Source organism: Idiotropiscis lumnitzeri, chromosome 1 (genome assembly GCF_059441095.1).
Source record: "Idiotropiscis lumnitzeri isolate Australia: NSW breed Sydney's pygmy pipehorse chromosome 1, RoL_Ilum_1.0, whole genome shotgun sequence".
Lineage (NCBI taxonomy): Eukaryota > Metazoa > Chordata > Actinopteri > Syngnathiformes > Syngnathidae > Idiotropiscis > Idiotropiscis lumnitzeri.
The window spans coordinates 12,597,522-12,624,020 of NC_142391.1; the positions used below are offsets into that span (position 1 = coordinate 12,597,522).

Sequence of the window (26,499 nt, forward strand, 5' to 3'; positions counted from 1 at the left end):
AAACATTACTACTACCTGCAGCTGATCTCGTTTTGTATCAGTCCAGGAAATGTAAATACTATTACTATAACTTTTCACAATCAATGCTGTTTGAGCAGAGTCTCAGAAGGGATTTAGTGTGTACACGTGTGTGCGTGCGTGTGTATGTGTGTGTATAGAATACCACTGTGATTACATAACAAAATCCATCTAAAGCCCACATTCAATTTGAGACCTTTTTTCATATGATTGCATTTTAATCTCTTGAATGTCCTGAAAGGCATTATAAATTATACAAATAATTATATTATTGTACCTGCGTTATACACTTATAATTTCATTTTATTTGTAAATGATTCAAAAAGCGATAATGACTGATGTGGACACATTTTAATACAAATTGTCTGCACCCTAAATTTAGTACAACAAAGCAAGACATTAGTTGAAGAACTTCCCTTTCATTCACCGAATTACAATGTCTACTTCAAAACATTTCTGTGCCGCACATTCTTCCTTGGGTACAGATTAGGTGTTCAATCAAGCAGATTGTGCACGGCATTCTAAAGGCAATGACCTTTTGTTGCCAAGCGCAACAAGAGGAATGCAAGTTCTCTCTGGAACTCGAAAAACAACCAACCCAAATTGGAGCAGATCAGAATCAAATAAGATGAAAAAGACATGTTTTAGAGTGAAGTCAACTAATGGCAGTCAGATTGAGTCACAATTGAAAACTGACTGCCCTGTAACTGTACTTTATATGTTACTTATCACACCGGGCTTATCTGTGTTAGCATGTTAGCTACTCCTGTCCACAACCACAAATGCTAAACCTCAAAGGCTAGTCAATGTAGTAGCAAGTAGCAAATTGCTGCAATGCAGAGCTATTGGACTCGTTTTGCTTCTCCAGCTGACCACACAACACTCTTCTGTGTTTACTACTTTGCCATGCTGCCATTTTCTGAACGTGAGGTAATCAGACACCTGTAGCTGGTGCTACAGGTTCCCTCCCTTTCTGGGCGGGACCTGGTGGAAGGCGTCCACAGACTGGGTAGACCAGTGAGACACTTTTTTTTCCCCAACCTGCAAGTTTTTTTTCTCATACAACAGTCGCATGGACTTTTCCTTCTCGCTAAGACCGATTGCTAAAGAAGACAGGCGTGAACCAAAAGGAAAAGCTCAGTCATGGACCACAGACTTTATGGCATCACTGGGAGAAGGATAATCCACATCATCAACATGGAAAATACGGCTCACCTTGTGGGAATAGTTTGAATTGCTTTGTGAAAGTTGAACTCTCCTCTGCTCTTCCATCAAGATTACAAAAGGATATAGATACAGATATTGAACAGATTGACTTGACACAGGAAACTCTCTTAGGACTTTTTGTGCTACACACAATTCAAAGTAGTTTTTGACTCAATGAATTCCGTTTGTATTCAACCCTGTTTCTGTGTCACAAATACAGTAGCATTGTTATTGGTGCTCTCTTGGAGAAGGTAAGAGGAGATTTGTCCCTACAAAGACCTTTTTGTTTCCGGCCAATGTTTGAGGTGGAATAGGAGCTTTGGGACTCGGAGCTTGGACATTTTGCAAAGCCGCCAAATATTTTGGGTTTTCCTTTCACTTTATGCCGGTGTGACTTTTGAATGAGAATGGACAATTCAAGTAATGTCTCCGATGCTCTCGAAACAAAACCAAAGCCCAGTACTGGTTTGTTAAATGTCTTTAACAATCTTCTGACTCGGGAGAGGTCAGCCTCGGATGTGGAGCCCGCTGTGCTGACGTCTTTTAAGGAACTGTCAGATGTTGAAGAATGTCAAGCTCTCGACAGAGAAAATGTGCTCAAAGAGGGTGAGGAGCTGTCTCAGGGGGATGCAGCTGCTTCTTGTTCCCGAGAACAAGATGTTGACAAATGGGAAACTCACAAGGAGTCTGTCAGTGCAGTTAAAGGTGAATTGTCACACTCGGTGGACCAAGATACAGTTCTGGTAACGAGAGTAGAAACATATAGTGACTCTGAAAATGAGGAGGAGGGGGCGGGGCTTGAAAGTAAAAGTCTGTCAAAGAAGCTGGTAATTGTCCGGAAGTCAACCTTACCCGAGGATAGCAATGATGTAATGCCCCACAGTGATGGAAATGTACAGCAAGATGCCACTGAGGTCGATGTTCCACAGTTTCGAACACATGGGTTTAAGATATCGCCTTTGGAATCATTTTTATCTGCGGACAAGTCCAGCCGAAACACAGACTTTCCGACTGCCCCTATCTTCTCAGGTTCCACAGAAAACACATCTACTACAATAGACGCATCAAGCACAGAAGACGATGGAAGTAAACAAACAAAAGAGAGTGACAATTATGAAGTAATTGACTGTTCTCTACCCGTTCCCTCCATTATCCTGAGCCGTAATACAGAGGTATCCCCAACATTACAGAAATCTGGGCAAAACTACGAAGATCCACTCTCAAGCCAAGTGATCCCCTCTCCAAGTCTTGAGGAGCAGTCCGACAATGTGGAAAAGAAACCGATATCACTCTCATCCGGTGATCAACCAAGTGCCAAACTTTCACCCCAACATTCAATTATTTCAAAGACTCCAGATGGGTCCTCGTCCATCCCTCCCCAATCCAAGGACACATCACACTCTTCGCCCCATTCTTTTCAGATGCCAGCTCTGTTTAGTGGTCTACGGGTGCTGAAGAAAGGAGCGGTTGGGGAAGAGAGAGAGACTGTGTCCGAGATCAAGCAGAGTGAGAAAGATGCTGACCTGGCATTGCTCAGTCTCAAGAAGACGGTAAATAAAAATAAGCTCCTACCGGAGCAGAAGACATCCACTCCAACCAAAAAACACCTTGAGCCCAAACCTCTTTCAGCAAATCTGAGAAGCAGTCAGCTCTTCAACGTTGATAAGAACAATGAGGCCAAAACCGAAGGACGAGAAGTTGATCCCGACCCGAACAAAAATAAGGAGTATGAGACTGCTGATGAAATGGCAGAAGAAAAACCCCAACGTCCAGAAATCAGGAAAACCTCTGACATGGCGTATGATGCTTTTCGGAGTATATTTGGCCCTAAATCTGTTAAAAAGGAAAAAAACGAACCAGTGGATCTAGAAGCAGTGAGAAAGAAGATCAAGAATGACAAAGAAAGTCTACGATCTATTTTTGAGAGAACCTCCAAAACTCCCAGCAGGGAACTGAAAGCTCCCACGGACGCGAACGTATGTCATCACCTCCTTGCATTGTTTTATTTACGCAACTCATTTATGATGACTGTAAAGAAATACTGTCCCACTTGTACCAGGATTAGCTTTATTGCATTTGTTCTGACAGACGGAGGCCACGTCACCTGCGGACAGTGAGGACCGAACTCCGGGTCGTCTGCAAGCTGTGTGGCCACCACCCAAATCCAAAGATGAGGAAGAAAAGGTCGGGCTCAAGTACACCGAGGCAGGTAAGAACCTGTGAGCTGAGAGAACGCTGTGGCACAAGGCAATGACACAGGATGATTCAAAACAGAAAAACACAGCAAGTGTTTTATTTTTGGGCTTTGGATGGCATAACAATTTAGCAGCAAATTGAATTCGACAAACAAATCAATTGACTTTTGCACTTGAATCAATTAATCATCAAACATTGGCTTAGCAATACTCAAATCAAAATGTCCTAAATCATTATGTTGCTGCATTTTCAAGCTTCCAATAATTTATTTGTTGACAAGATCATGCACACAATTGAATCGGATCGGTTATCATTTATGTAACACTAGTCTGAATGACATTTATCGTACATCACCCCATGAGTCATAATCCCGGTTATTATTGTCACGTGCCACGGGTAACCTTTAATTCATCATAATATGTTGATCTTATACAGTATACATTTTAAAAGAAACTATGCTACTGGGAGACTGCGGAGCAGAAAAGATTAATGCAGACCATTAATACTCTTGTTTAAAAAAAATGTAATGAAAATAAATGTATCTTGGTTTAGGTGGTTTATTTTTCTGCCTAGGGATCAACAAGTCATGTTTGAACAAAATGTTTTATTAAGGGCACCACACAATCACCTGCGCGATTAAAAACTGGTTGTTTAAGTTGCAAAACTGGTCCTTCCGTGAGCGATGACCCAACCCTCTGTCAAATAATATTACTTCTTTTATCAAACACAGCTGCAAGTCTTGTTGAGCCAGAAATTCCACATTTTTCACCTTTAATGAGTCATTTTGTCTGCAAAACATTTAAACACACCAAAAATGATGATTAATGTATTTGTCATGTCATTAAAATGTAGTCCAGGTGAGAAATGTGCTGTGCTTGCTTTCAGAGCACCAGGCTGCCCTCCTGCAGCTCAAGAGGGAATGCAAGGAAGACTTGGAGCAAATGCATGTAAGTTTTGTCACTGGCAAACCACCCTCAACGCTTTGTAAAGATACCAAGAACAGTGAGACTGTGGTGGGCGCGGGTGCTTCAGAAATGTGCATCTACTACTTGTTTGTTGTCAAAAGACAGTAAATCAGGGGAATATACTTACATGCACTTAACTACAATGGACACAAGATGGCGCCAAGTACACATGAAATATTTGAGCTGGAGAGCTCTGTTCCACAGCTCCCTACTCAATTTGCCTTTACAGAATACTTGAACTGAGGACTTTTGTCACTCTGAATTCCATTCCATTATTGTAACTTGTAAAGCCAGCAAAACCGTTCAAGTAATGACATAAGTATACACTACACGATTTATGTACATTGTCTTATTTCACCTGTAATAATTGGAATAATTTTTACCTTGTGAAGTGAGCTGAAAAGTGGAGATGAGTCACGTGGTCCAGGTGCAATAATAAAAAATAAAAAAAACGTGTTGCAATAAATTGATCGCAGTGAGCTTTTACGGCGAGGAGTGGCCGAAAGAGACAGAGGCTGTAAAACAGTTTGATAGGCATGATGGGAAATGATCAAATTTGAAACAGTAGTGTCAAAACTCAGAGTGTTACATGTTGTATAATATATAATATCCATCCATCCATCTTCTGTACCGCTTCTCCTCACTAGGGTCCCAGGGGGTGCTGGAGCCTATCCCAGCTATCTTCGGGCAGTAGGTGGGGGACACCCTGAACTGGTTGCCAGCCAATTGCAGGGCATAATATATAATATAATTGTTATATTTGTTGATACAATATCCAAATATTCACGGGGAATAAAGACCAAGCCGGATCATGGATAGCAAACTCATATGTGGATTTCTGTTATTCGCGTGCCAGCCCGGTCGCTATTTCCTGCGATTAGCGATATGTGGGGATGCACTGTAAACAATTTGCACCTTCTGGTCTCAACCTCCCTTGTAACCCCACAAGCAGGTAGATGGAAGTCAACAGCAGCTGTTAATGAGTCTATGCACATTTGAAATAGAACAGTTTTGACATCTTGGGTTTAATTAATGTGAAACTGGGTTTTTAATACAAGTACACAAAGTGTATTTTAAAACAATGAAAAATACAGTAAAATATTTTAAATTCCACCACAAAATTATAGTCACACTATTATCAATTATTTAATACAGGTTTATTTATCTGTAAATGTTTTATAAGAATAGACAAATGTAACAATCAACTGGGAACAACTGATGGTGTCTCATTTGAGTGCTGTGAAGTCACCGTATGAATTTCTGCCAAGTTTTATAGTTAAAGCATACTGGTGGGAACACTTTTAACACCTTTCATATTTTTAAAAGATTGAAACCTATGTTTGATATAATATCAAGACACATGAAGGAGCTTTCAATTACAAACACTACTAACTGGAATTTTTTAATATTATTGTGACCTACTTATGTTGCGCGAGTTATGAAATGATTCATTGCAAGTTTCCGGAGCAAAATCTGACCTCAGGAAGGTTTTCTCCTTAATAGACTGATGCCGAGTCTGAGAAACGTGTACCACAGTCGGCCCACAACAAAGGTTGGGAACGTGCCTCATGCTGTTTCGAAACGAAACAAGTTAATAAGGAACATGTGTAAGGTTCATTGCCCAACAATTTCCCTGTTGTTCCAATCGATACTTTGCCTTGGTTGTTTCTTTTTTTTTGTTCTTGGTGGAAATGTCAAGTAACCTTTTGGTTGCTAAATTTTCTCTGAGCAAGTCATTTATCACCCTGCGATGCACATAAAGATAAAAATAATGATAAATCAGGATCATGTTGTTTGCAGTCCTACGTAAGTCGTTTATATCCAATGCAAAATCATTGAGATTATTCAGTTAAATGACTATAACACCCATTATTGTGCTTTTACAGTCAGATTTTGAGCTTCAGATCTTCGAAATTCGAGGCGAGCATGCTATTTCAATATCAAACCTTGAAGGCATCATTGCCAAGATGCAAAAAGACAAGAACTACAATGTGGAGGGCAGACAGACCCGAGACGTGGCTGTGTCGACTGCAGATGACCCAACAATTAAAACTTGCCGAACTGTGGGGATCCAGACGGACAGGGAGACGTTCATCAAGACCCCCGAGGGTGAGGCGAGCTCCCTCGTTCAAGCAGCCAACCAGAACATCCCGAAAAAACTTGACTTGGACTCTATCGAACTCAATATGGGGCTTAAAACAGCTTCAAGACCTGCTGGATCAGCCCCGCCTCCACCTCCTCCACCCCTGCCAGGCCCCTCAGGACCATCGCCACCCCCTCCACCTCCGCTACCAGGCATGACTGGAGCACCGCCGCCGCCACCACCTTTACTCGCCGCGGGTGGCCCTCCCCCAGCCCCACCGCTTCCCCCTCCTGGTCTACCTGGAGCAGGCCCTCCGCCTCCTCCGGGCGGCAACCCCCCACCTCCTCCATTCATGGGGGGGTTCAGTTTCAGTAAGATGTTCGAAAAGCCCCCTCGGAAGCCTGCTATTGAGCCTGCCTGTCCAATGAAGCCTCTGTACTGGACCAGGATTCAAATACATGACGATAAGTATGTATAACGTACGAATGTGTTTAACCACAACATGAATGCATGTTTTATGGCAAGGAACTATATACTCTTAAAACTGCTGCGTCAAAAGTAACCTAAATTGGGTGAAACAAATGGGACTAGTGCTGGATGATTTCCAGTGCAATCGGTAGAGGATTTGACCTAGTCTTCAGCCCAATCTGCTGGGTCAAAAAAAATGTACCCAACCTTGGGGAAATGTTCAAAGCGAGTGGGTTAGAAAAATGACTTTTGATTTTTTTTTCATGTGTCTTGGTAACTTTGAAATGGATGTAGTAGACTAGGGCTGTCATGTTCAAAGGGAAAGGCCGTTATTGACTGAACCCAAATGGATGATTGCCTCATATACACAACAATTTGATGATAAAAACAGTTTGTTCAAATAATATTAAAAACAATTGAAAGGTCGGTTTGGTAACGAAAAATGCTTGCGATATTTTAACATTTTTAAACGTTGTGTTCATAGTATTTGAGCTGGAAACATGAAGTCGATGCACGTTCATTTGTTTCCACGGGCCTCATAAAATGATGTGGCAGGCCGGATCTGGCCCCCGGACCTTGAGTTTGAAACAGTTGCCATAGACCTCAATATTTTGGCCATATTTTGTACTGTACATCCTAATTGAGATAATACGTCATCCACGAATGGTTGCAAGTTAGTTGGATGCCTGTCATTCTAAACCAATTCTAAATTAGACAAAAATGCAGAAATCAGGAGAAGGATAACTAATGACTCCATCAACCATGAATGTTGTTAAACACTCATTTCCCATCTTTTTAAAATGATTCCAATTTCAATTAGGGAATTCAAGTGCATTTAACTTGGTCCAGTGTGGTCTGTCCAGCCCTAAGAATTGTTCACCTCGGCACCATTCCCTTGCACTCCGGAGACTTCCTTTGTAAGTGGATTATCCAGCCCATTTACTGTGGTTGTGGTTGCTGCCTCATGAGTGCCAGGCGTTCAACTTTATGACCTTGTATTTCCATGGCTGGATTAGTTGGGGGGGAAGCTGAGTTTCGGTCCGTGCTTTCTCACCGGACCAGGCACCGCAGCAGCGGCTATAGCCCGACTACAGGAACCACCTTCACGAGGTGTTGGGCCCAACGAAGAGTTCCTGGCAACAACGAGATACAATTGGCCCGAATTATCTCGTTGCTCAACAGCAGCAGCTATCAATTTAACCATAAAGGGTCTCGTTAAGCGGTATTAAAAGGGTTTAGCTTTAACTGGATCAGCTGTGTGAACTTTTTTAATGGTGTGATGTTATGAAGAGTGTGGCGTTTGAAATGTTGCCAGATCATCGCTGGCAGCTTACGCAAAAGACAACTGGCGAAAATTAGAACCACGCTTTAATTAAGTCCACTCAGTAATGGAGTTGCCTTTGGAATTTAAGGACTTTGGAGGATTTAGTCTCAGAATTTTGTGTGAAAGCGGCCGATTTGAAGAAAAGACCATATTGGCTCATTTTGTGTCTTTAGCAGTTCTTGTGAGCTTTAAGAGAGGCATGTCAGGACTGGTTTATTTTTAATGGCCAGTTAGGTCGATAGGGTTAAATCTCTCTCAAAATCTGTTGCTGTTTTTTTTCTTCTTGATTCTGGATGCAACTTTCAAAACATTCTAGCCAAACTGTAATTACTCTTAATCCATTAATTACGCTGATTGACTGAGTGGATGAAATCTTGTATGCATCATTCTTTATTATGCCACAGTAAGGGGTTCACAAAATAAAAGTCACGCATTTACAGAACGTCCATCTCACTCAGGAACAAGTCTAAATAAAAAGGTTGACTGAATTCTAATTGGTAACAAGGAAGAAACGGAAAAAAACAAAACAATTTCATCTTTTAACAAATGGCCAAGAACCCACAACAGACTGACACCTGATCTTCATGGTCATGCTTTCACAAGCTTAGCAACATACTGGGAAAATGAGGTATGCTTCATTAAAGCCAGTCTAAATTCTGAGAGATTTTGAGATGAGAGTTAGCAATCTCATATCACCGCAGTCTGGAAGCCAGTCCTCCAAGACGGCAACATTCGCCCCCCCCACGGAGTAGTGTTTAGACTACTTCCAGAAAAAAATGCCAACAATCATAACCACAACCCAACCTTATTGGGTCATCTTGACTGCCTTGTTTGTGTTATTGTGAACCACGTTTTCTGGCTAGCAACTTTTTTCTGGTTGAAGAGTGGAATAACATCCCATAAGCACTTTGGTGACCAAGCTCATATCCAGCCTGATGGGGAGATTCTGTATGATTGATTTGTTTGAAGAATAAGTTCCAGTCTACTTCACCTGTATCAGTTTCTTTTCTTTTTACCCTCCAATCCAACTGACAACACTAAATATGAGTCAGTTGCAACAGCAGGAAAAAAAACTGTACGGCTGTGGCAGTCAGAATTTGGCACATTGTACATACGAGGTCTTAGATGACTGGTGTCATAAAAGATATATTTCAAGCCCAAACTACTGAGTTTTGCCCGTCGCTGTGGGCCACCATCTTTGTAGACAAAGAGATCCAGCTGTTTGCCTCGTTCAGTGCGCGAGAAGAAGTTTGAATTGCAATACAACTCGTGCCTGCTTCAACACATGGCTGCTCACCAAAAAGTGCAAAAGTGTGGATTACTTCCAAGTGGGAACATTTATAGTTTGGATTTGAAATATATCTTTTGTGACGCCAGTTTTTTGACACACCTCATATGCACAAATGCATACTTGTTGGAATTGGGTATTATTTAGATTAGGATCTCTTTCCAGTGCTGTAAAATGTAATGGTTTGTAGAATTCTTACCCGGATATATAATGTGCCAAAGAACTATTGCCAGATTTCTTGTTTTATGTTTAGTTCAAGGCTAATAGATAACTTCATTGTAAGTGTTTTAAGTCATGTTTGGATGCGAAAGTATTGTCCCTTGATTTGATTACCATAATTTAGGAGGGCTAGCAGATGACTGGTGTGTTGGTAACAGCAGAGTGTTGAACATCCTCTTGACTTTAAGCAGCTCATGTTCTTGTTTGTACATCTGTTTGTTTTTAGTCGTGTTACTCAGCAACTTCTGAATTCATTGTAGTTCATTTGTTGGAAATGTCCCTTCAGGACAAAAACAAGCTTGCTTCAATGTTTGGTTGTATTTATCACCTAGGGATTAGCCAGAACTTTTTAAGGCACAAAGAGTAGTCTGGTTTATTACAAAGATTGCATTCCATCTTTTTTTGGTCTGACAGTGAAAATGAAAATGTTTAAAAGAAAAAAAAAAATGCGGGTCGGTTCAGTAAACATCTTCCAGAACTACAACACAATTCCTGCGTAGGAAGTTGAATCATTGCCTTCATCTAATTGTTGCAAATGCTCTGTACTTTGTTTTGGTTTTCAGCAACAACACTTTGTGGGGCTCTCTGGAGGAGCCAGACATTGATCCAAAAGAGTTTGAAGATCTTTTCTCCAAGGCCACACTTCAGCCATTGAAGAAACCTCTGTCAGACACATATGAGAAGAAAGTCAAAACAAAGAAGGTAGATTTACTTCAATCCACTTTTATTGGTTTAGTCATTCTTGGAAATTACAAGCGCATGCATTTTGCTCAATGAAGTAGTAGCCTCGATGTACTTTTTTTTCTTGCATGCTCTCTTATCTTGCTTTGCTCAAGCAAGGCCCTTGTCCTCTGTCACCTTTGGTCATAAATTAAAGATAGTAATAACACAACGTGAAACGGGAAACAATGGCCCTCCTCCAGACTGCCGTTTGCATTTGTTAGTTATAACAGTGGGCAAACACACAATTCAGCTTTATGAGTTCACGCCTTTGTTTATTCATTGTGGGAGACGAACCACACTGTGTTACTTTTTCCCTATGGGATACAATTTTGAATGAAAACTCCAAAATAACATTTAGCTCTTATGTTTATGCCGTTACCTTTGAGGCTAAATAAAGTCTGTTCCTGGGCACTTCCAATTGGTAATAATAGAAACAGTAAAAAAAAAAAATCCATATCAAACAGCCTCCATCATAAAACCTTTATTAACTCTACTGGCAATGTTTTAAGTCAGTGGTTCTCAAATTCTTTACAGTAATACCACATTAAAAAAATATATAGTTCTCCAAGTCACACTGTAATGCCCAACATTAAAATACAGTATTCTGACAGTTATTTATTTATTATTTTTTTAAGTTACATTATGGACTGTTGTAATAATACTGCCCTTAAATATCGGTGACAAAAACTGTACTTGATAATGATTCAATTAAAATGTATTGTACATAAAAAAGCCTGAATAAATGTTTAAAAACAAAATGTTCTTAAAGTTTAAATGTAGCTGTATCCTTCTTAAAATTTGTATACTCTGAAATGTATATACTTTACTGAATTAAAGAAAAAGTGTAAGCTGCTGTAAGATATGCAAAATTGAAAGAAATTAATTCAGTGATTCTTTCACGTACCACTAGAGGGAGCCCACGTACTTCTAGCGGTACTCATTTGCGAATCACTGCATTCCGCTGAATTTTGAGTGAAGTTGGAGGTAAACGTGTTGGAATTTAAAATTAGTCGGTATTTGGTTTAAGAGGTTCCCCTGTATGTACCCGTCACCTAACCACCTAATACTTTCACGCTCTTCTGAACATCTGCTGTAGCCATTGCCTTGTCAGCATTTTGGCCGCCTTGTGGTCCTGACTGTGGCGTCCGAGCAGACTGTCCCCTCTAAATCCATACACATCCCTTATTCTGATCAATTTGTCAAGGCTCCACACGGGTCCACAGGGCCACGGCGTGTGTGTGTGCGTGTGTGTGTATGTGTGCGCATGCATGGTGTCCTTGGTCTCCATCCTCAAATCACTCCATTCAGTCTGGTCACTCTTAAAGTGGCTAAAGCATTTGATCCAACAAAGGCAGCCACAACCAGACACAAACTCTTCCAAGTGTCTCCTGTCGGGGCTGACATCAGCATAGAAGAAGTCTGACCCGACTCATGGAAACTTTGCTGGCGAACCAATGTAAAAAGCTTGAAAAATAACACGTTAACTTTAAGAGGGCCCATGATGCTCATTTTCAGCCCCATAGTTTTTTCTCATCCTGTAACTGCTTTGATGACTCGCATTTGTATAGAAAAGACGGTAATTATAACAGTGAAAGGTTTCTGTAAATTATTTAGTAGTTAATCATGTCTGGCTGTTTGAAATCCTACCATATCAAAAAGTTTTAGGAGGAGAGCATTTAGAAATAAAGTGTGAATATGATCCGGGAAACCAACCTTATGAACAATTCTGATTATCTTTTTTTCCACACAGTAATTCAAATATGGCAAAACAAGTGAACTATCTCAAATGTGTCACGCTTTGTAATTCAAGAAATATCTTGATTTGCTGAGGACTGAAATACTAGTAGCTACTTTGACTTGAATATGTTTTCTGTGAGGTTTCCAGTCGATCTTGTGGTCGGTTATCACACCCAATAACTTAATGTGTTCAACTTTCTCCACATGAACCCTTCTGTAAGTTATAACTGCCTGCCTCCTGCAAAGAATTAGTCCAGAAAAGAATGCCTTGTAAAATGAAAAATTAAGATTTTATAAGAACAAATGAATTAGGTAAATCATTATTTAAGATGTGTGTGTCGGTGTGTGTGTGTGTGTGTGGGGGGGGGGGGGGTGCGTGTATGCGCGCAGGCAGTCGAGCATGATGGTAGAATGTCTTGGGGCATTTTATGCACTTGCTCCGAAAAAGTGTTGCCAGATCTCGTTATCACCACAGCCCAGGGCCTCAATACGGTCGGAGGAGACGAGTGGGGGGGCTGGAATGTATTTGTACATTATGCATATGTCCACTTCCCTGATCTCCGACAACTCCACACAGCGTAAGTGTAACGTTGGGGGATGTCGCTGATGCCTCCATGAGTGATAATCTTTATCATGTGTGCCACAGGAGAAGAAAAAAAAAATCAAAGCTCTTGTTTATTCTGGAGCCTTTTTCTGTCTGCTGATTTGCATATCAAAGCAGAGAGGCCGACGCAGACGAAAGTTTTTTTTTTTTTTTTTTGCCAGAGCGGACAGGGCTATGCGTAATTGCAGGCATGTGGCTTCACTCCACTGGCAGTGCACCTATAGAATTTGGAAAGGGTGCGAGCAAACCGTTTGCATGTCATTGTGGTCTTGATTGAATGATGACAAAGGCAAAGAGAGACATGGCCAAATCCGTCAAACAAAGTCAAACAAAACGGCAATTTCCTCCACCGTTATAAATCAAACCTGTATCCGCTTTATGGATTACGGCTCTCCTTACGCAAAAGAACAACTTTCAAGTGCTTAATGGGAATGAGTTATGCGCAGTCATGGTGCGTTTATTGAAGACATATTTGGGAGTGGGTGTAAGATGAAGACCAGCGGGTGAGACTGGGGTTTGTTGAGTTTATCAAGGTGGTTATTGATGAGATGCTTGTTATTGCTGCCTGGGTGATAACAGACAGAGAGTCAGGCAGACGGTCACCATGCTGCTCAGCCGTGCAAATTGAAACCGCTTGATTCTTCCCACTGTCAGTAATGTCAGCCACCTGCTTCTTCTCCCGCTTTCTTCTTCGATCATTACCTCTGCCAAGGAAGTTCATTTCCTTTCACATTTAGGTTTGTCTGTAACTTTGCGTCTCGTACTGTCAGTCTTTTTTTTCACGAGACATTCTATTGTTTAACTAATCTTATTTTGTCTAGCACATTGTAACTCAACGGTCAAAGTTCTCAAACCATGAAAAATATTCATATTTATTTTAAGGTATTTTAAGAATTTTTTTTTTTATTTAAGAAGTAGACTAGCGTTCTTTGTTCAAGTTTATTTATTGTAATGAGGGGGGGAACGATATTATGCCTTAATGTGCAAATCAAATCAGGTTGTAATTAGTTTATTACGCTCATTTAGGATCTCATTCAAAAGCTAAAAGGAGGTAACAAAATATCTGAAGCACAATCAAAGCAGTTCACTTATTAATTTCACATGGTGACAAAAGCCGTAGCCGGGGTCTTGTTTCATTTTAATAGCCCCTTTGCCTTTTCTTTTCAAACTTATCTGGCTTTTCTTCAGAGTACCACCGGACCCCCGTTTGCTATTGATGTCTACCTGTCCTAGCGTCAGGATCAACTTTTATCCTTATCGCCTAGCTATGCTTCTACGACTGAGACCAAACATCCAGCATCACTTGTCTTTTCTCATTAGCTTAACTGTTTGGGCTAATTGGCAAGTTTCTGCAGCCACAGTGAGAGGGAAGGGCTCCCGGGCCGCTTTAAGTGTGGCCCGTCCAAAGTGGTTAATTAGAGGTGTTGAGGAAAGCCTGGTACTCAGCCGTCCCGTGTCCCCAGAGTGGGAGATCCCCAGTGATCCAGGTAATAGAGCTGGAAGCAGCATGGCACCCACTAACGCCCTGTAATGCAATACCCACTTCTAAGGCTTCTGCACGCCAGCTCCCACTGGACAGCCCAGTAGCCGACAACACCATAATACCTAATGAAGAAGCCTGACACATTAACTTTTAGAGCAGGGCCTTACCTTGCCAAAATTCTCTTTGGCTTTACGGCTAATTCAGTCATAAGTAATTGTGACCATGTGTAGGCACAAATAAAAATCCTGTGAATTTATAGTTTGTTCTAAAAAAAAAAAAATGCTTCTTGTTGCCTCGCTCTTCTAGACTGTCCTTTTATGGTGCCACTCATGCCTTTGTACTTTCACTGTGACTTATTTTTTTGATGATATCTCACATTTGTTCTCTGGTGAGCGGGAGAAGGTGCTTTTTCCCGTTTGGAGCTGATGTCATTTTGACTGCATTTCTCAGCTGGTTGTGTCACAGTGATGGGTCGTGACAGTTGTCATTTTCTTTGTCAGTGCAGATGATTCCTGGGCAAGATAAATTGTCAATATCCTGTTATCCAAAAGAAAAATGACCAGAGCAATGTTGCGCAAGCATATGTGATACAGTACATTGCAATGATCTGTTCTAACAATAGCAAGGAATTTTGGTTTCTCTCCAGATAATCAAGCTGCTGGATGGGAAGCGTTCACAAGCTGTCGGCATCCTTATATCAAGCCTGCATCTGGAAATGAAAGACATTCAGCAAGGTGAAAAACATTTCCTGCTATCAGCATGTCTACAATCATTTGTAATGCCTCCAGTAAGGAGATCCCATTTAGATGCCATGTTTTAAATCAATGACCAGATTTTACAATGTTTCCATTGACTAATAAATTGATGAAATGCAGATGGCGTATTTTTAGTGATAAACTGGGAGCTCAGTAGCGCAGAATAATTTCCTACATTTTTGACAGCTTCTCATTTGTAACTAGAGACCCGTTTTAGTGTTTGTTTCCCTTTCAAGTGGAATGTGGATGATTTTTCCAGTTTCCATGATGGGAAAGAAAATGCCTCGATTTGTCAAAATGTGAGACGGCTCCACTGGCATGAAAGTAGACATACCAGTCTAGCGAAAATCCCTTCTTCACTGTTTATAATCAGACAGCCGTCTGCCTCAATTGAAGAATTGCACCGTTTGACCGCATGCTTAGTGGCTCGTTTGTGGAAAATGCAGGCGTGCGTGTAAACATAAAATAGTACGTTCGGGACAGCGTTAGATGGGCCGGGAATGGGTCCTGTCCTGGGATTGTGGCGGAGAGAGTTTGCCGCCTGCTAGTCTGAGCACGCGGCCAGCAGATCTGTTTATTGTAGCCAGTGACGGTTTCCACGAGCCTTAATGTGTCTGACACCCCGCTAATGATCTAAGCGTGAACAAAACCACCTTCAACAGTTAGTAGAAACTAAGCTACCACATAAAACACAAGCAAAGAAAGCCACACAAGCAACCAGGTTGCCCTCTCCTTTGGACCTCTTCCCAGAGACTCGAGTCATATGACTTGACTCGAGTCAGACTGGAGTTGGCGTTTTTTAGGATTTGCGACTTGTTTGACAAAAACTTGGGAACGACTTGACTTGACTTGAAACTTGGTATCAATGCAACTCGACTTGACTTAGACTTGAACTGTGTGACTTTGAGACATCTTGTGTATAGTTTTTAAATCTGTGCTTTAACATGTTTTGCCTTTTCGTGGTTTGCGCCTCACGGAATGAATATATGACGTCTAACTCATTACGTCAATGTCGTTACACGAAAAAAAACTGGCAGGTAAGCTAAAGTACCGTACTTAATAACGATGTGAAGCGATGTGCGCTTTGAAAGTCACGAGTGAATGCAAAAGAAGTGAACCGGCGTGTTGCTAGCAATCAATTGAACTTGAAGGTTAAGACTTAAGACTTACTGTACATATGTGACTTACTCCCACCTCTGTCACTTTTTCCCGATTCCGGACTCATTGTCATTTGCTAAGAAGGAGCACTCTCAACTTATTTGCACCTGTTTAATTTGTCCTTTAATGAGATGTGAAGGGGACGTGTGCAGTGTACCCGACGTTTATCACACTGCAAAATAGAGAAACCATTTACAATTCTTAATATCTTAACCCCTCCCACACACTTCAAACACACATAATCGTATTAAAATATGCATAAATGTATTAAAAACACACTTTTTAAAAAATATTCTTTGTCGCTCTTATGCTCGCACAGTTCTCAAATTAAGAAGCAAAGCGCCCTTCACTCTCGCTGTTTATTTGACTGTCCCAGTTAAAGTTTGCTGTATAACCGACTCGTAAAAAAAAAAATGTAATGAGTTTAATCCTTAAACTTAATACATTCAAACACATAAGTGTACAAGCAAACCGCACAGTTTCATCTGCCGAAATTCTGAAATGCCATAGAAGCCACAATGCCATAATCTGAAATGCCGCAGAAGGGCACACAGACATAAACGTTAGTCATTAACATTTAACCAACAGCTACTTAAACACGCACTGGGCAGCAATTCATAGAAACTGAGAGTACGCTACTCACAAGCATGCATTTTTTTCTGCGCTTTGGAAACACCGACCATTACCTGTGCAATGTTGAAGACCATTTCTGTTTTTTTCTTCTTGATCTTAATTGCACGGTGACAAAACGAAGTATTACACTGATTACGCTTAACTCTAAATTCTGACTTGCCTTATAGTAGACTGGAAAAAACATGAACCCTGAATGCTTAGAAATCCCTAATAGAGCAAGGGCGCGACCAATGAATCGTGAAACGGCGGGGGGAACACTACGGAGTGACCAAAAGAAGCTAGCAGGGAAGAAGAGAAGACAGCTCTCTAGTTAAGGAGACGGCCTGAACTACACCCGTCAGAGTGACTAGAGGTCCTCAAGGGCCACCATGGTTCAAGAGCAATAGGCGGGTCTCCCACACGTAACACCTCAGCCCCCCCCTGTATACGCGCACACAAACACACATTGACGCACACACTCACACTTCCTCACCTAAGCCGATGAGTGAAAAGTGGAAGGAGAGGGTGTGAGTTGTTTGGCAGGCAAGCTTTGATCTGTCGCCGTGGAGAGATATCCGGCTCCCCTCGGATCAGAGCGTTGCCATGCACACTGGAGCAGGCCCCCCTTTGGTGTGTGATTGACGGCTGCATGGCTGAGGGACTGAATAATCCACTCTAATAAGATGTAGGAAATGGACCTCCAGCGTTCCCTCTGAACCAGACATGGGGACCACATTGACAGCTTCACTGCAAGGGCGGCAGCTGGGAACCAGAATGCAACGTATTACCTTGTTAGCTGGAAGCAGTGCGTGATTGAAAAGAGGTCTGTGTAGTGTTAATGGAGAAGCATTTGGACCAACATTTTCCAGTCTGTGTTCAAGCCACTGGTGTTTTTAATATGACAACAAGGAAATTCCGACGTCATTGCTCTTCCAATGGCACAGATGAAATTAGAGGTCATTCCTGTTTTGAAATAACAACGGAAATAATTTTTTTCCTGGTCACTTCACGTCACATCAACCTGGCCACTTGTACAATTAACAAGTACAATTGTATCACATTATTGTGAAATGTATCTAAATATCTATGTAAATGGATCAAACTTCTGGACGCATTCTTTCTTCATAGAGAAAATAAATAAATATAGCAAATGAGGTCATTCAAAAATTAAAAACTGGACTACATGGACTGTTGGTTTTTTGGGAGGAGGAATAACATACTCAATAGAGACAATGATTGGCAGATTTGTCACCAGGAGGAATTTACACTTAGACACAAGAACCAATAATTAGAATTAATTATTGATTAATTAGAGCGTGCGCTTCTCACAGCTTTTAACGCGCAGTAGCTTTGTAATTGAATATCTCCACAATATTATCAAAACATTTCAATGATATTTTACCATAGAGTAAAAACTGCATACTTGATAGTTTAATGGTGACTTTACACACCCTATTCTGAATTCTGCACAAATATTAACTGCAATGTCAATATTCGGTGCTGCAAGTTGTAGGCAGGCCAAGATACCGAAATACTGCTAGAATTTGTTGTGAATGCTCAACTGGTAATTGATTGACTTTAGATCTTGAGTTGAGAGCAACTGTGCTTGGCTCGCACCAGCCAGACATGTGTCAGATGATCCGGCAGGGATGGAGCCATCCCTTGTGCCCCTCCTCCCACTCTAAGCCATAAAGCCGTGACGCCTCTCAGACACAGAGCAGGAGTTGCTTTCCCTTTCAGCCCTGTCATCTTTATTTACATGAAACACACGAGATGAAGATGAAGCGAAACTTGTTTTAGGAACTGAAGAACATACTGTAATTCACATTCATTGTAATGAAAAAAATGTTTCAGCTATTGTTGTAAGCCTAGTTACAGTAACAACATCAATAAATTGGAGTCAATGTTTGTTGTTTTTTTACTAGTCATATATCATTATACAGTTTGCTCCAAATAAACATTTAATTTTATGTTTCCATGATTAGTGAGAAACACAATTGCTCTTCTTGTCGGTGCACTGGGAAATCTTAAACGGCAGAAAAGTTTCGGACAAGATTTTTCATTCTCTTATTTATGAGACGCACTGTTTATAATTAATCCTACATTTACTGTTTCAGCTGTTCTTACTGTGGATAACTCTGTCGTGGATTTGGAAACCATCGAGGCTTTATATGAAAATGTAAGTACCGGTACGTCTGTTAAAGTTACAAAAAAGGACAAAGGGGGATGTTGAACTTTGTAATTTGCTCATAGCAAATCTGCTTGTATTGCTACCAATAAATTTTTGCAAGATTTATGAGCATATCAAGGTTTTTGCATTTATTCGTCTACTGTAAGATGGCGTTTTTTTTCTTTTTTTTTTTTTTTTATTTAATTTAATTTTTTTTTTATTTACAGAGGGCTACTGCTGACGAGCTGGACAAGATCAGGAAACATTATGAGACTTCCAAAGAGGATGAGGTCAAACTGCTGGACAAACCTGAACAGTAAGATGGCGCCTCACATGTTCAAACATTCAGACAGTGCACCAGAAAGGAAAACTTACACAAATATTCGTCTGCATTTAAAACATAGTTGATAGAAGAACTTCTGTTTGTGCTAGGGGGAGATTAAATAAATAATAATAATAAATGACGCTAGTCAACAGCTAATTTTGATCAGAAATGGCTTCATGTGACCCTAAATATATTTTTGACACTTTTTTAAATTGTTTTTATGTTGATATATTTAAATTTTTTATTTTTAAATATGACCTTTCGCGATACATATTTGACCATAATTTGTTGTGAAATGTGCTATATAAATTATTTAAAAAATACTTAATAATAAAATACATATTTTTTTATTTTTTTAATTATATAAAAATTATATAAAACGTTGTATTGTATTGTACAATTTATAGCAATGATTAAAAAAAACAGTTGCTGAACCTAACCCTTATTTCATAAAGATTATCTTTTATTTTATTATTTATTACAATTTTGATGATGATGATGATGAAAACCTGATGTGGTAGAGAACAAAACGAGCGCAGATTTGCAATCAGTGAAAAAAAATTCAAATAGAAAGCTTTTCTGATTTGTAGAGCAGTGGTCTTTTTTCTTCTCCATTTTACTGAGCAGCCTGGACAGAGACTTGTGTATGTTCCCACTTCATATTACATTATATACTTTAGATTGTATTTTAGTCATGCTTCTATGATCGGTATCGCAGTTTTACTCTTTGTCATCAATGATACCCTTTTGTGGTTGGCAAAAAAAAGTAGACGTAAAACTCCAACTAAATTCCGGGAAGTTTTTTTTTTTTACAAATTCTACACGCTCAGGGCCGTTCAATTTTAGTGGTTTGATTATGCGGCGGTACCTTGACTTGTGAGTTTTCAAAGACACGAGCCGTGACTGGGACAATTAGTCTAATGTGATTTGCTCGTAACTCAAGGCGCCAACTGCATCTTCCTGGGAAAAATTGTAAAGATGTCAAAAATGTCAAGCATTACTCGAAAATTGTTTTTGGGTGTGTGCAAGGGTGCGTTTCATGTCACCTCTCCAGTTTCAAGTCGTCAAGGTTAAGTAGTTCGGTCCAGTTAATGAGGCCTGGATCCAGTGGTGCCGCTGAGCCTGGCCTTCCTATTTCCATGTTTGACCAGAGCTGTCACTACGGCTGCCTGAGTCATCCCTACTCAGTGTCAGCGGGCTCTAATCACACAGGATGTTACAGCTCCGCTCCCCTCCGACACGCCACTGTTTACATAAGTCGTCCCACGTTGGGCCCAGGCCAACTTTGATCAGTCCCTGGATGCCGCGGGCTCTTTTCTCCCCACCGACCCCGCGGCCCTTTCGAGGCCAGCCAAGCGACACCACCCATGACTATCGCCTGCCAGGTCGCACCAGCACTGACTCAGCCGGTCCTGCGCAGGGAAGCGTGGCCTGCCAAGGACCCGGAATAGTCCTTCCTGTTAGACGTTTTGTTTAATTCTGTCATAACACATCTCACCCGCATTCTCCTCCTCCCTTTGTGTTTTCCAGGTTCCTGTATGAGCTCTCCCAGATTCCCAACTTTACAGGCCGAGCCCACTGCATCATCTTCCAGTCAGTTTTCCTCGACACCATCTCCTCCATCGGCCGCAAGGTGGAGATTATAAAGAGCGTATGCCATGTAAGAACACTGCTTAATGAGCGCATCATTATGCTACCTCAAGTCTTTCTGTGATGAAGCTGCACGTGTGCATATGTCTATGTTTGTCAGGAACTGCTGGAGTGCAAAAGTGTGCGCGACGTAATGGGTCTCGTTCTGGCCTTTGGGAATTATATGAATGGAGGGAACAGGACAAGAGGTCAGGCGGATGGCTTTACTCTAGAGATCCTCCCCAAATTAAAGGACGTCAAGAGCAGGGTAATGGTCGACTAATTCTGCTGCGTCATTTGGTCGTGATTTTACGGAATAAAATCATTTTGGTTTTCAGGACAGTCACATCAGTCTGGTGGATTATGTGGTTTTGTACTACCTGCGCAATTTTGATAGCGTGAGTTGTCTTCAGTTGACATGTTAACATGTTAATAAAATACATGCATGTAATGATTCTTCTATGCTTCCAGAATGCTGGTACAGACAAGAGTGTCTACCCTTTGCTGGAACCACAAGTATTATTCCAGGCCGCACAGGTCAAATTTGAAGATCTAACAAAAGACATTAGGAAGCTGAAAAAAGATTTGACAGGTATGTATGCCTTCTTCTCGACCAAACCCAAACTCATTATCACCACCATATTTAGTAACATCACCTTAAATAATTGAGTTAAAATGTTTGTTTTTATTATAACACAAAGGCTAAAAAAAACAAAACAAGACTGATTTTAAAAAAAATTTATTTCACGCAGAAATCAAAATGATGAATTTAAAAACCGAGCCATTCGACTGAGATTGATTAATTAATTTCTTCTGTTCAGTGTTGCCACAGTTATGTTCAAAAAGTATCTTAGTTACTTTACTGATTACTTGATTTCAAAAGTAACTAAGTTAACTTCCAAGTTTTTTTATTTGTTACCTTCTGCTAGTGTTGTGTTACACGCCAACACTAATATGTCATGGCATCAATGCTACGGTGTGCAAGGCCGCAGCGTCCACTAGTAATTTCCCGGGTATCGATATCGAGTTTAAAATTTTAGTATCTTGACAACTCTATTTCCGCAGAAGCCTTACAAAAAAAAAAGACAAATGTTTTTTCCACTACTTAATTAAAAGCGCATTTTTAACAGTAATGTTGAAGCATACCTTTATAGGTACCTTCCGCTGAAAAGAAATTATATTCCTTGACTTCACTGACCATAAATATTTTTTTGCATTTGTTTAATTAATTAATTATTATTATTTTTTTATTTTATTTTTTAAACCCTAACCCGAAATATACGTACCCTTCAATATCATGTACACGTAACACATCAGCATGCTGAAAAATGTGACCTTGCGCACGTGATTGGTTAGTAAAACTCCATTTTAGCTCCGTTATTTTATTATTTGTTGTCTTTTATTTTTGTTGCATGTACAAATCATTCCTGTACCAGACTGTGATGGAGTGGTGTGGTGATCCGTGACTCGCACTTCATGTTACTCACTTCTGCAGCCTAGTGGCAGTTAATTGCTTCTGTCTTCCCTGTGAATGATAGACACTAAAGTATAACATTATGCCATCCTTGTTGTGTCATAAAGTCGCACATAATGTTTTTGAGTATTATCTTTAATCAGATGAGGATGTAGTTATATTTAGATGACTAGTTACTTGAAATAGCAGACAATGTTGAGTAACACATTCAAAATTGTTAATGAGTATTTGTGAATATACGTTAGCTTGTTAGCAGCCAGTCAGTCAACTGAGCCACACGCACGCAGTTCCTTGCCTATTATTGCACAATGACTGAAAGAAGAATGAAGGGTTTTGTCCCAAGTCTACTCGTCCATGTGGTGTTCTGTGTGGTCATGAATGAGTTGAAAACAACGCGATCGGACAAACAAACAGCAGTGGAAGCAAATCTTCCCGGGCAAACATGATTCCTGAAGTCAATTCTAATAAAGCTTCAAAAAGGCTTGTCCTTGATGATATTAAAATGGTTGATGGCTCTTTAGATGGATTGCGGTTGCAGTCCAGACGCGTGTAAATCCGAGTCATTGAATATTAAAATCAAATTCAGGCCATTGGCTCAGTTTTTCCAGTTTGTATTGTGCAAGGATAGACTTACCATTAGACATACGCTGGAAATTGCCAGGGATCGCCAAGCGTTCCAATAAAAACTGATTCATGAAGATTTCTTCAATTTAAATTATTTTTTTTCTTAGGGCCCCATTTTCGTAGCGAGGCGCACATGCGGCTGCTTCTAATTGTACTTTGCATGCACCGATCTCTTGCACGCACTCCAGCAAGTGTTTTATGTTTCCGCCAGGGAGACTTTGTGCACAGAATTGAAAAGAAATGAGCAGAGTCCGCTTTGATTTCTCAGAAATCAAGTCACGTTTATTCATCTCCAGACACCCGTTTCTAACTGTGCCCCGTCTATGAAAAACCTAAAAGGAAGAAAACTCCACCCATGTGCACAGTTTGACAGCACTTGGCAGTAGACTTGCACAGGGCACCAAAATAAAGCCGTTACTCTGACGTGCTTGAAAACACAACAAAATGCTCAGTCTTTCATGAGTGTTTTCACTTCCTTTGCTCCCCTCTCCAGCAATGATCTAATCCATTTTCAGTGGATTTGATCCAGGCGCTGGCAGACAGTTGATGATATTAATATGGCTGATGGATGGTGGTTGTGGTCCAGACTCATGTAAACCCAACCAATTAAATATTCAAATCAAATCCATGCCATTGGCTCCGCTTTTCTTTTTTCCAGTGTGTATTGTGCAATTGGAGTCCGACGTGTGTCTTACATGTATAAATTAGATTCAAACATGTTGACATGGTCATGAGGAAAATAAAGCGGAGTTACCCCAGTGGAGCAGAGAAGAGAGAAGGCGAGAGGTAAACAGATGAAAAAAAAAAATTACTGAAGGTTTAACAGTGACACAGAATGTGCGTACCCCGCAACAGCCAGATCCCGGCGGTCTTGCCAGTTGCAGTAGCACTGCTGTCAGTGTCGGTCAAGGAGGTTCCAGTAGAGATGAAGTGGAGAGTGAGACGCAATAAAGGGCATTCTGATTAGAATTTCGGTCAATTTTTGCATTCCTTTGTAACTGTATGACTGAGCATGTATCGTTCCTTAATCACTGGCTGAGCTTTTTGCATGATTAATTTGGTTTTTTATTATTTTACCCTGTGAGTGACAGGCGGCCAACCCAGCGCGGTAGTCTACCTTTTTCCCAAAATCAGTTGGGATCAACTCCAGCGCCTCACAAGCCTCAACGGGATTTCTGTTATTTTTATGTCGTCTATTTTGTTGTAGTGTAAGCTACTGCAACCTTTGCATGTCCCTCCACATTAATAAAGTGTCCGTATGTACATTGGCGGTTTCATTTTTAACGTCGCCTGTGTGTGTACGCAGTGGCGTCAGTGCTGTTGTCAACTTTCTAGCCAGTCAGTCTTGGCCAGCAAGGGCCACATCGAGGTTAAAGGCGATGCCCCTGCGTGCCCCCTTATGTCTGTGGTTATTTAAATCAACCAATAATACGGCATATGAAAGCAATTAGATTTGCTCTCTGTTCTCCCCTCCGTTTTTTTAGATCGCTGTTAAAGCGCTCTCCTCTCTGACCTGGGGGTAAAATACAAAGAGTCTCCTGAAGTCGCCAGACCCACCTCAAGCTGTCACTCATTTATGAGGGAAAATGGAAGACCTGAAGACAATAAATGCAACACAAGCGCGCTCGTATTTGATCCGTCGCACCGCAGTCTGGCACAGTAGTCCTCCGGGGTAAAAGTATCACAGGGCGAGTGTTGGATTGTGGACTTTTGGTGAGCCCCACCTATGACTCCCACCAGCTATTATCCTGCGCAGCCGCCAGGAATAAATATTTATGCCTGCCTGTTATAAACTCGCCTGAAGAAAGCAACTGGTCTTAATTACAACGCTAACACATTGTAGACAGTGTGAAACACTCACGCGGAATCCCATTTTGACATTTGACTTCCACAAGCACGTTTGTGTGCCCCTCACCTGATGCTGAGGTGGCGACTGCAGTGTCTTTACTCTCTGACCTTGGGTTAAAGGTCAGCAGACTTGGTGTTAGTACATCTCTTCCGGTCTAGCCAACCCTCGTCCAAATTGCTGCTGACAGTTTGCATCAATGGGAGATTGTCGCTCGTTTTGATATATTTCAGTCTGCTGTGGTGTGTTTGCAAACTTGACAACTTTTTGGTCTAGTAGGTGTCTGTAGAAACTTGCTCCATTTTTGATGGGTTTTCCTATTTTGGGTGGCTTCCTATTTGATGCTGTCAATGTGCGCTGAGGGGGATAGCGAAGCACTAAGCCCACACAAACAATCATGCTCTATTAACACATGAACATTCATATGACCTCATGCATTCCGGGCAGCACAGTGGGCGAGTGGTGAACATGCCTGCCTCATAATTTGGGGTTTTGGGGCTTGAAAATCTGGGATGTGGCTTAATGGAAGCCTGTAAATTGTCCACTCGTGTGAGTGTGAATATGAATGGTAGGTTGTTTCTACATATTTGTACTGTACTTTGATTCATCTGGAGATTGGTTCCAATGCTTCTCAAATAGTGGGGCGGGTGTGATGCTGAGGGGGGCGCGTGTGACCCTGGGGACATGCTTATTTTGCGGCGTACTATAATAAAGTGTAATTGCACATATACACCAGTAGTCGGCAGTGGCGCTCTCATTGCCTATTTTAACACTACAGTGTTGGTTTGTATTGTTGCTTTTATTTAGAGTTGCGGCGGAGAGTGGGTGGTGGGACGTGAATTTCTTTCTTCTGGCTGGTGGGGTGGGCGTAACAAAAAATAATTGAGAAGCACCGCGCTAGAAAATGGATGTATACAAAAACATTCATGTAAACGGTCCCAAAAGTGGGTACGTTTGGAGTCAAACCAAAACTATGCCACAAATATCGTACACAAATAAAATACAATATTATATATATCATTTTTGTTTTTAGATGAAGCCTCGTTTTTCATTGGCTAAACAATTCTCACCCAACTTGCTGCAGCATTCTCATTTAAGCACGTTGATTAGCGACATTCCTCTGGGCCCGTGCTCTTCACTTAGAGTGGACAGCAGAACGGAGCCGCTCCCAAGTAGATCGAATAAAAAAAGAAACACAGTTCGTTTGCCACTCGGGGGAGTTTAGTGTTTCACAGAGAGCCTGGCCCGTAGTTAGCCATTCATCACTGTGGCAAATCAGACAGTTTCCTGATTTTAAATGGCCCTTAATGTCAGTTTCAGACATGGCCTTTAGTCTGAAGTCCATTTTACAACGGAGGCTGCGCTCGGATCGCCATGTGTGCAGTCTCATACCTGACTGTGCTGCTGTAACACCCTTTTAATCCAAACAATGCAAATGATTAAAATTCCTAACAATGACATTAGAGCTACAAATGTGGTAATAATACAATAATTAATGAATAGTTATGAATTATAAATCAACTCTTTTCATTTGACACGTCTACGTCTATCAACCGCTCGTCTGTGGTGTATATTTTTTTGTTTTGCATTGT

General features: G+C 41.0%; 1 protein-coding gene across 4 annotated transcripts in view; it reads left to right on the forward strand.

Moving 5' to 3' along the window:
* LOC148343239 (formin) overlaps window positions 1-26,499 on the forward strand; it is a 47,720-nt gene that overhangs the window by 7,812 nt on the left and 13,409 nt on the right. For 3 of the 4 annotated variants that reach the window (XM_088317591.1, XM_088317574.1, XM_088317566.1), the window contains exons 4-14: window positions 3,313-3,433; window positions 4,306-4,367; window positions 6,272-6,936; window positions 10,331-10,469; window positions 14,961-15,048; window positions 18,957-19,018; window positions 19,237-19,325; window positions 20,865-20,994; window positions 21,085-21,231; window positions 21,302-21,361; window positions 21,435-21,555. In XM_088317591.1, the coding sequence (XP_088173717.1) occupies window positions 3,313-3,433; window positions 4,306-4,367; window positions 6,272-6,936; window positions 10,331-10,469; window positions 14,961-15,048; window positions 18,957-19,018; window positions 19,237-19,325; window positions 20,865-20,994; window positions 21,085-21,231; window positions 21,302-21,361; window positions 21,435-21,555 (1,684 nt within the window). Of the gene's footprint in view, window positions 1-1,050; window positions 3,201-3,312; window positions 3,434-4,305; window positions 4,368-6,271; window positions 6,937-10,330; window positions 10,470-14,960; window positions 15,049-18,956; window positions 19,019-19,236; window positions 19,326-20,864; window positions 20,995-21,084; window positions 21,232-21,301; window positions 21,362-21,434; window positions 21,556-26,499 lie in introns of those variants that run through there. The other variant, XM_088317582.1, reaches the window with a different exon arrangement.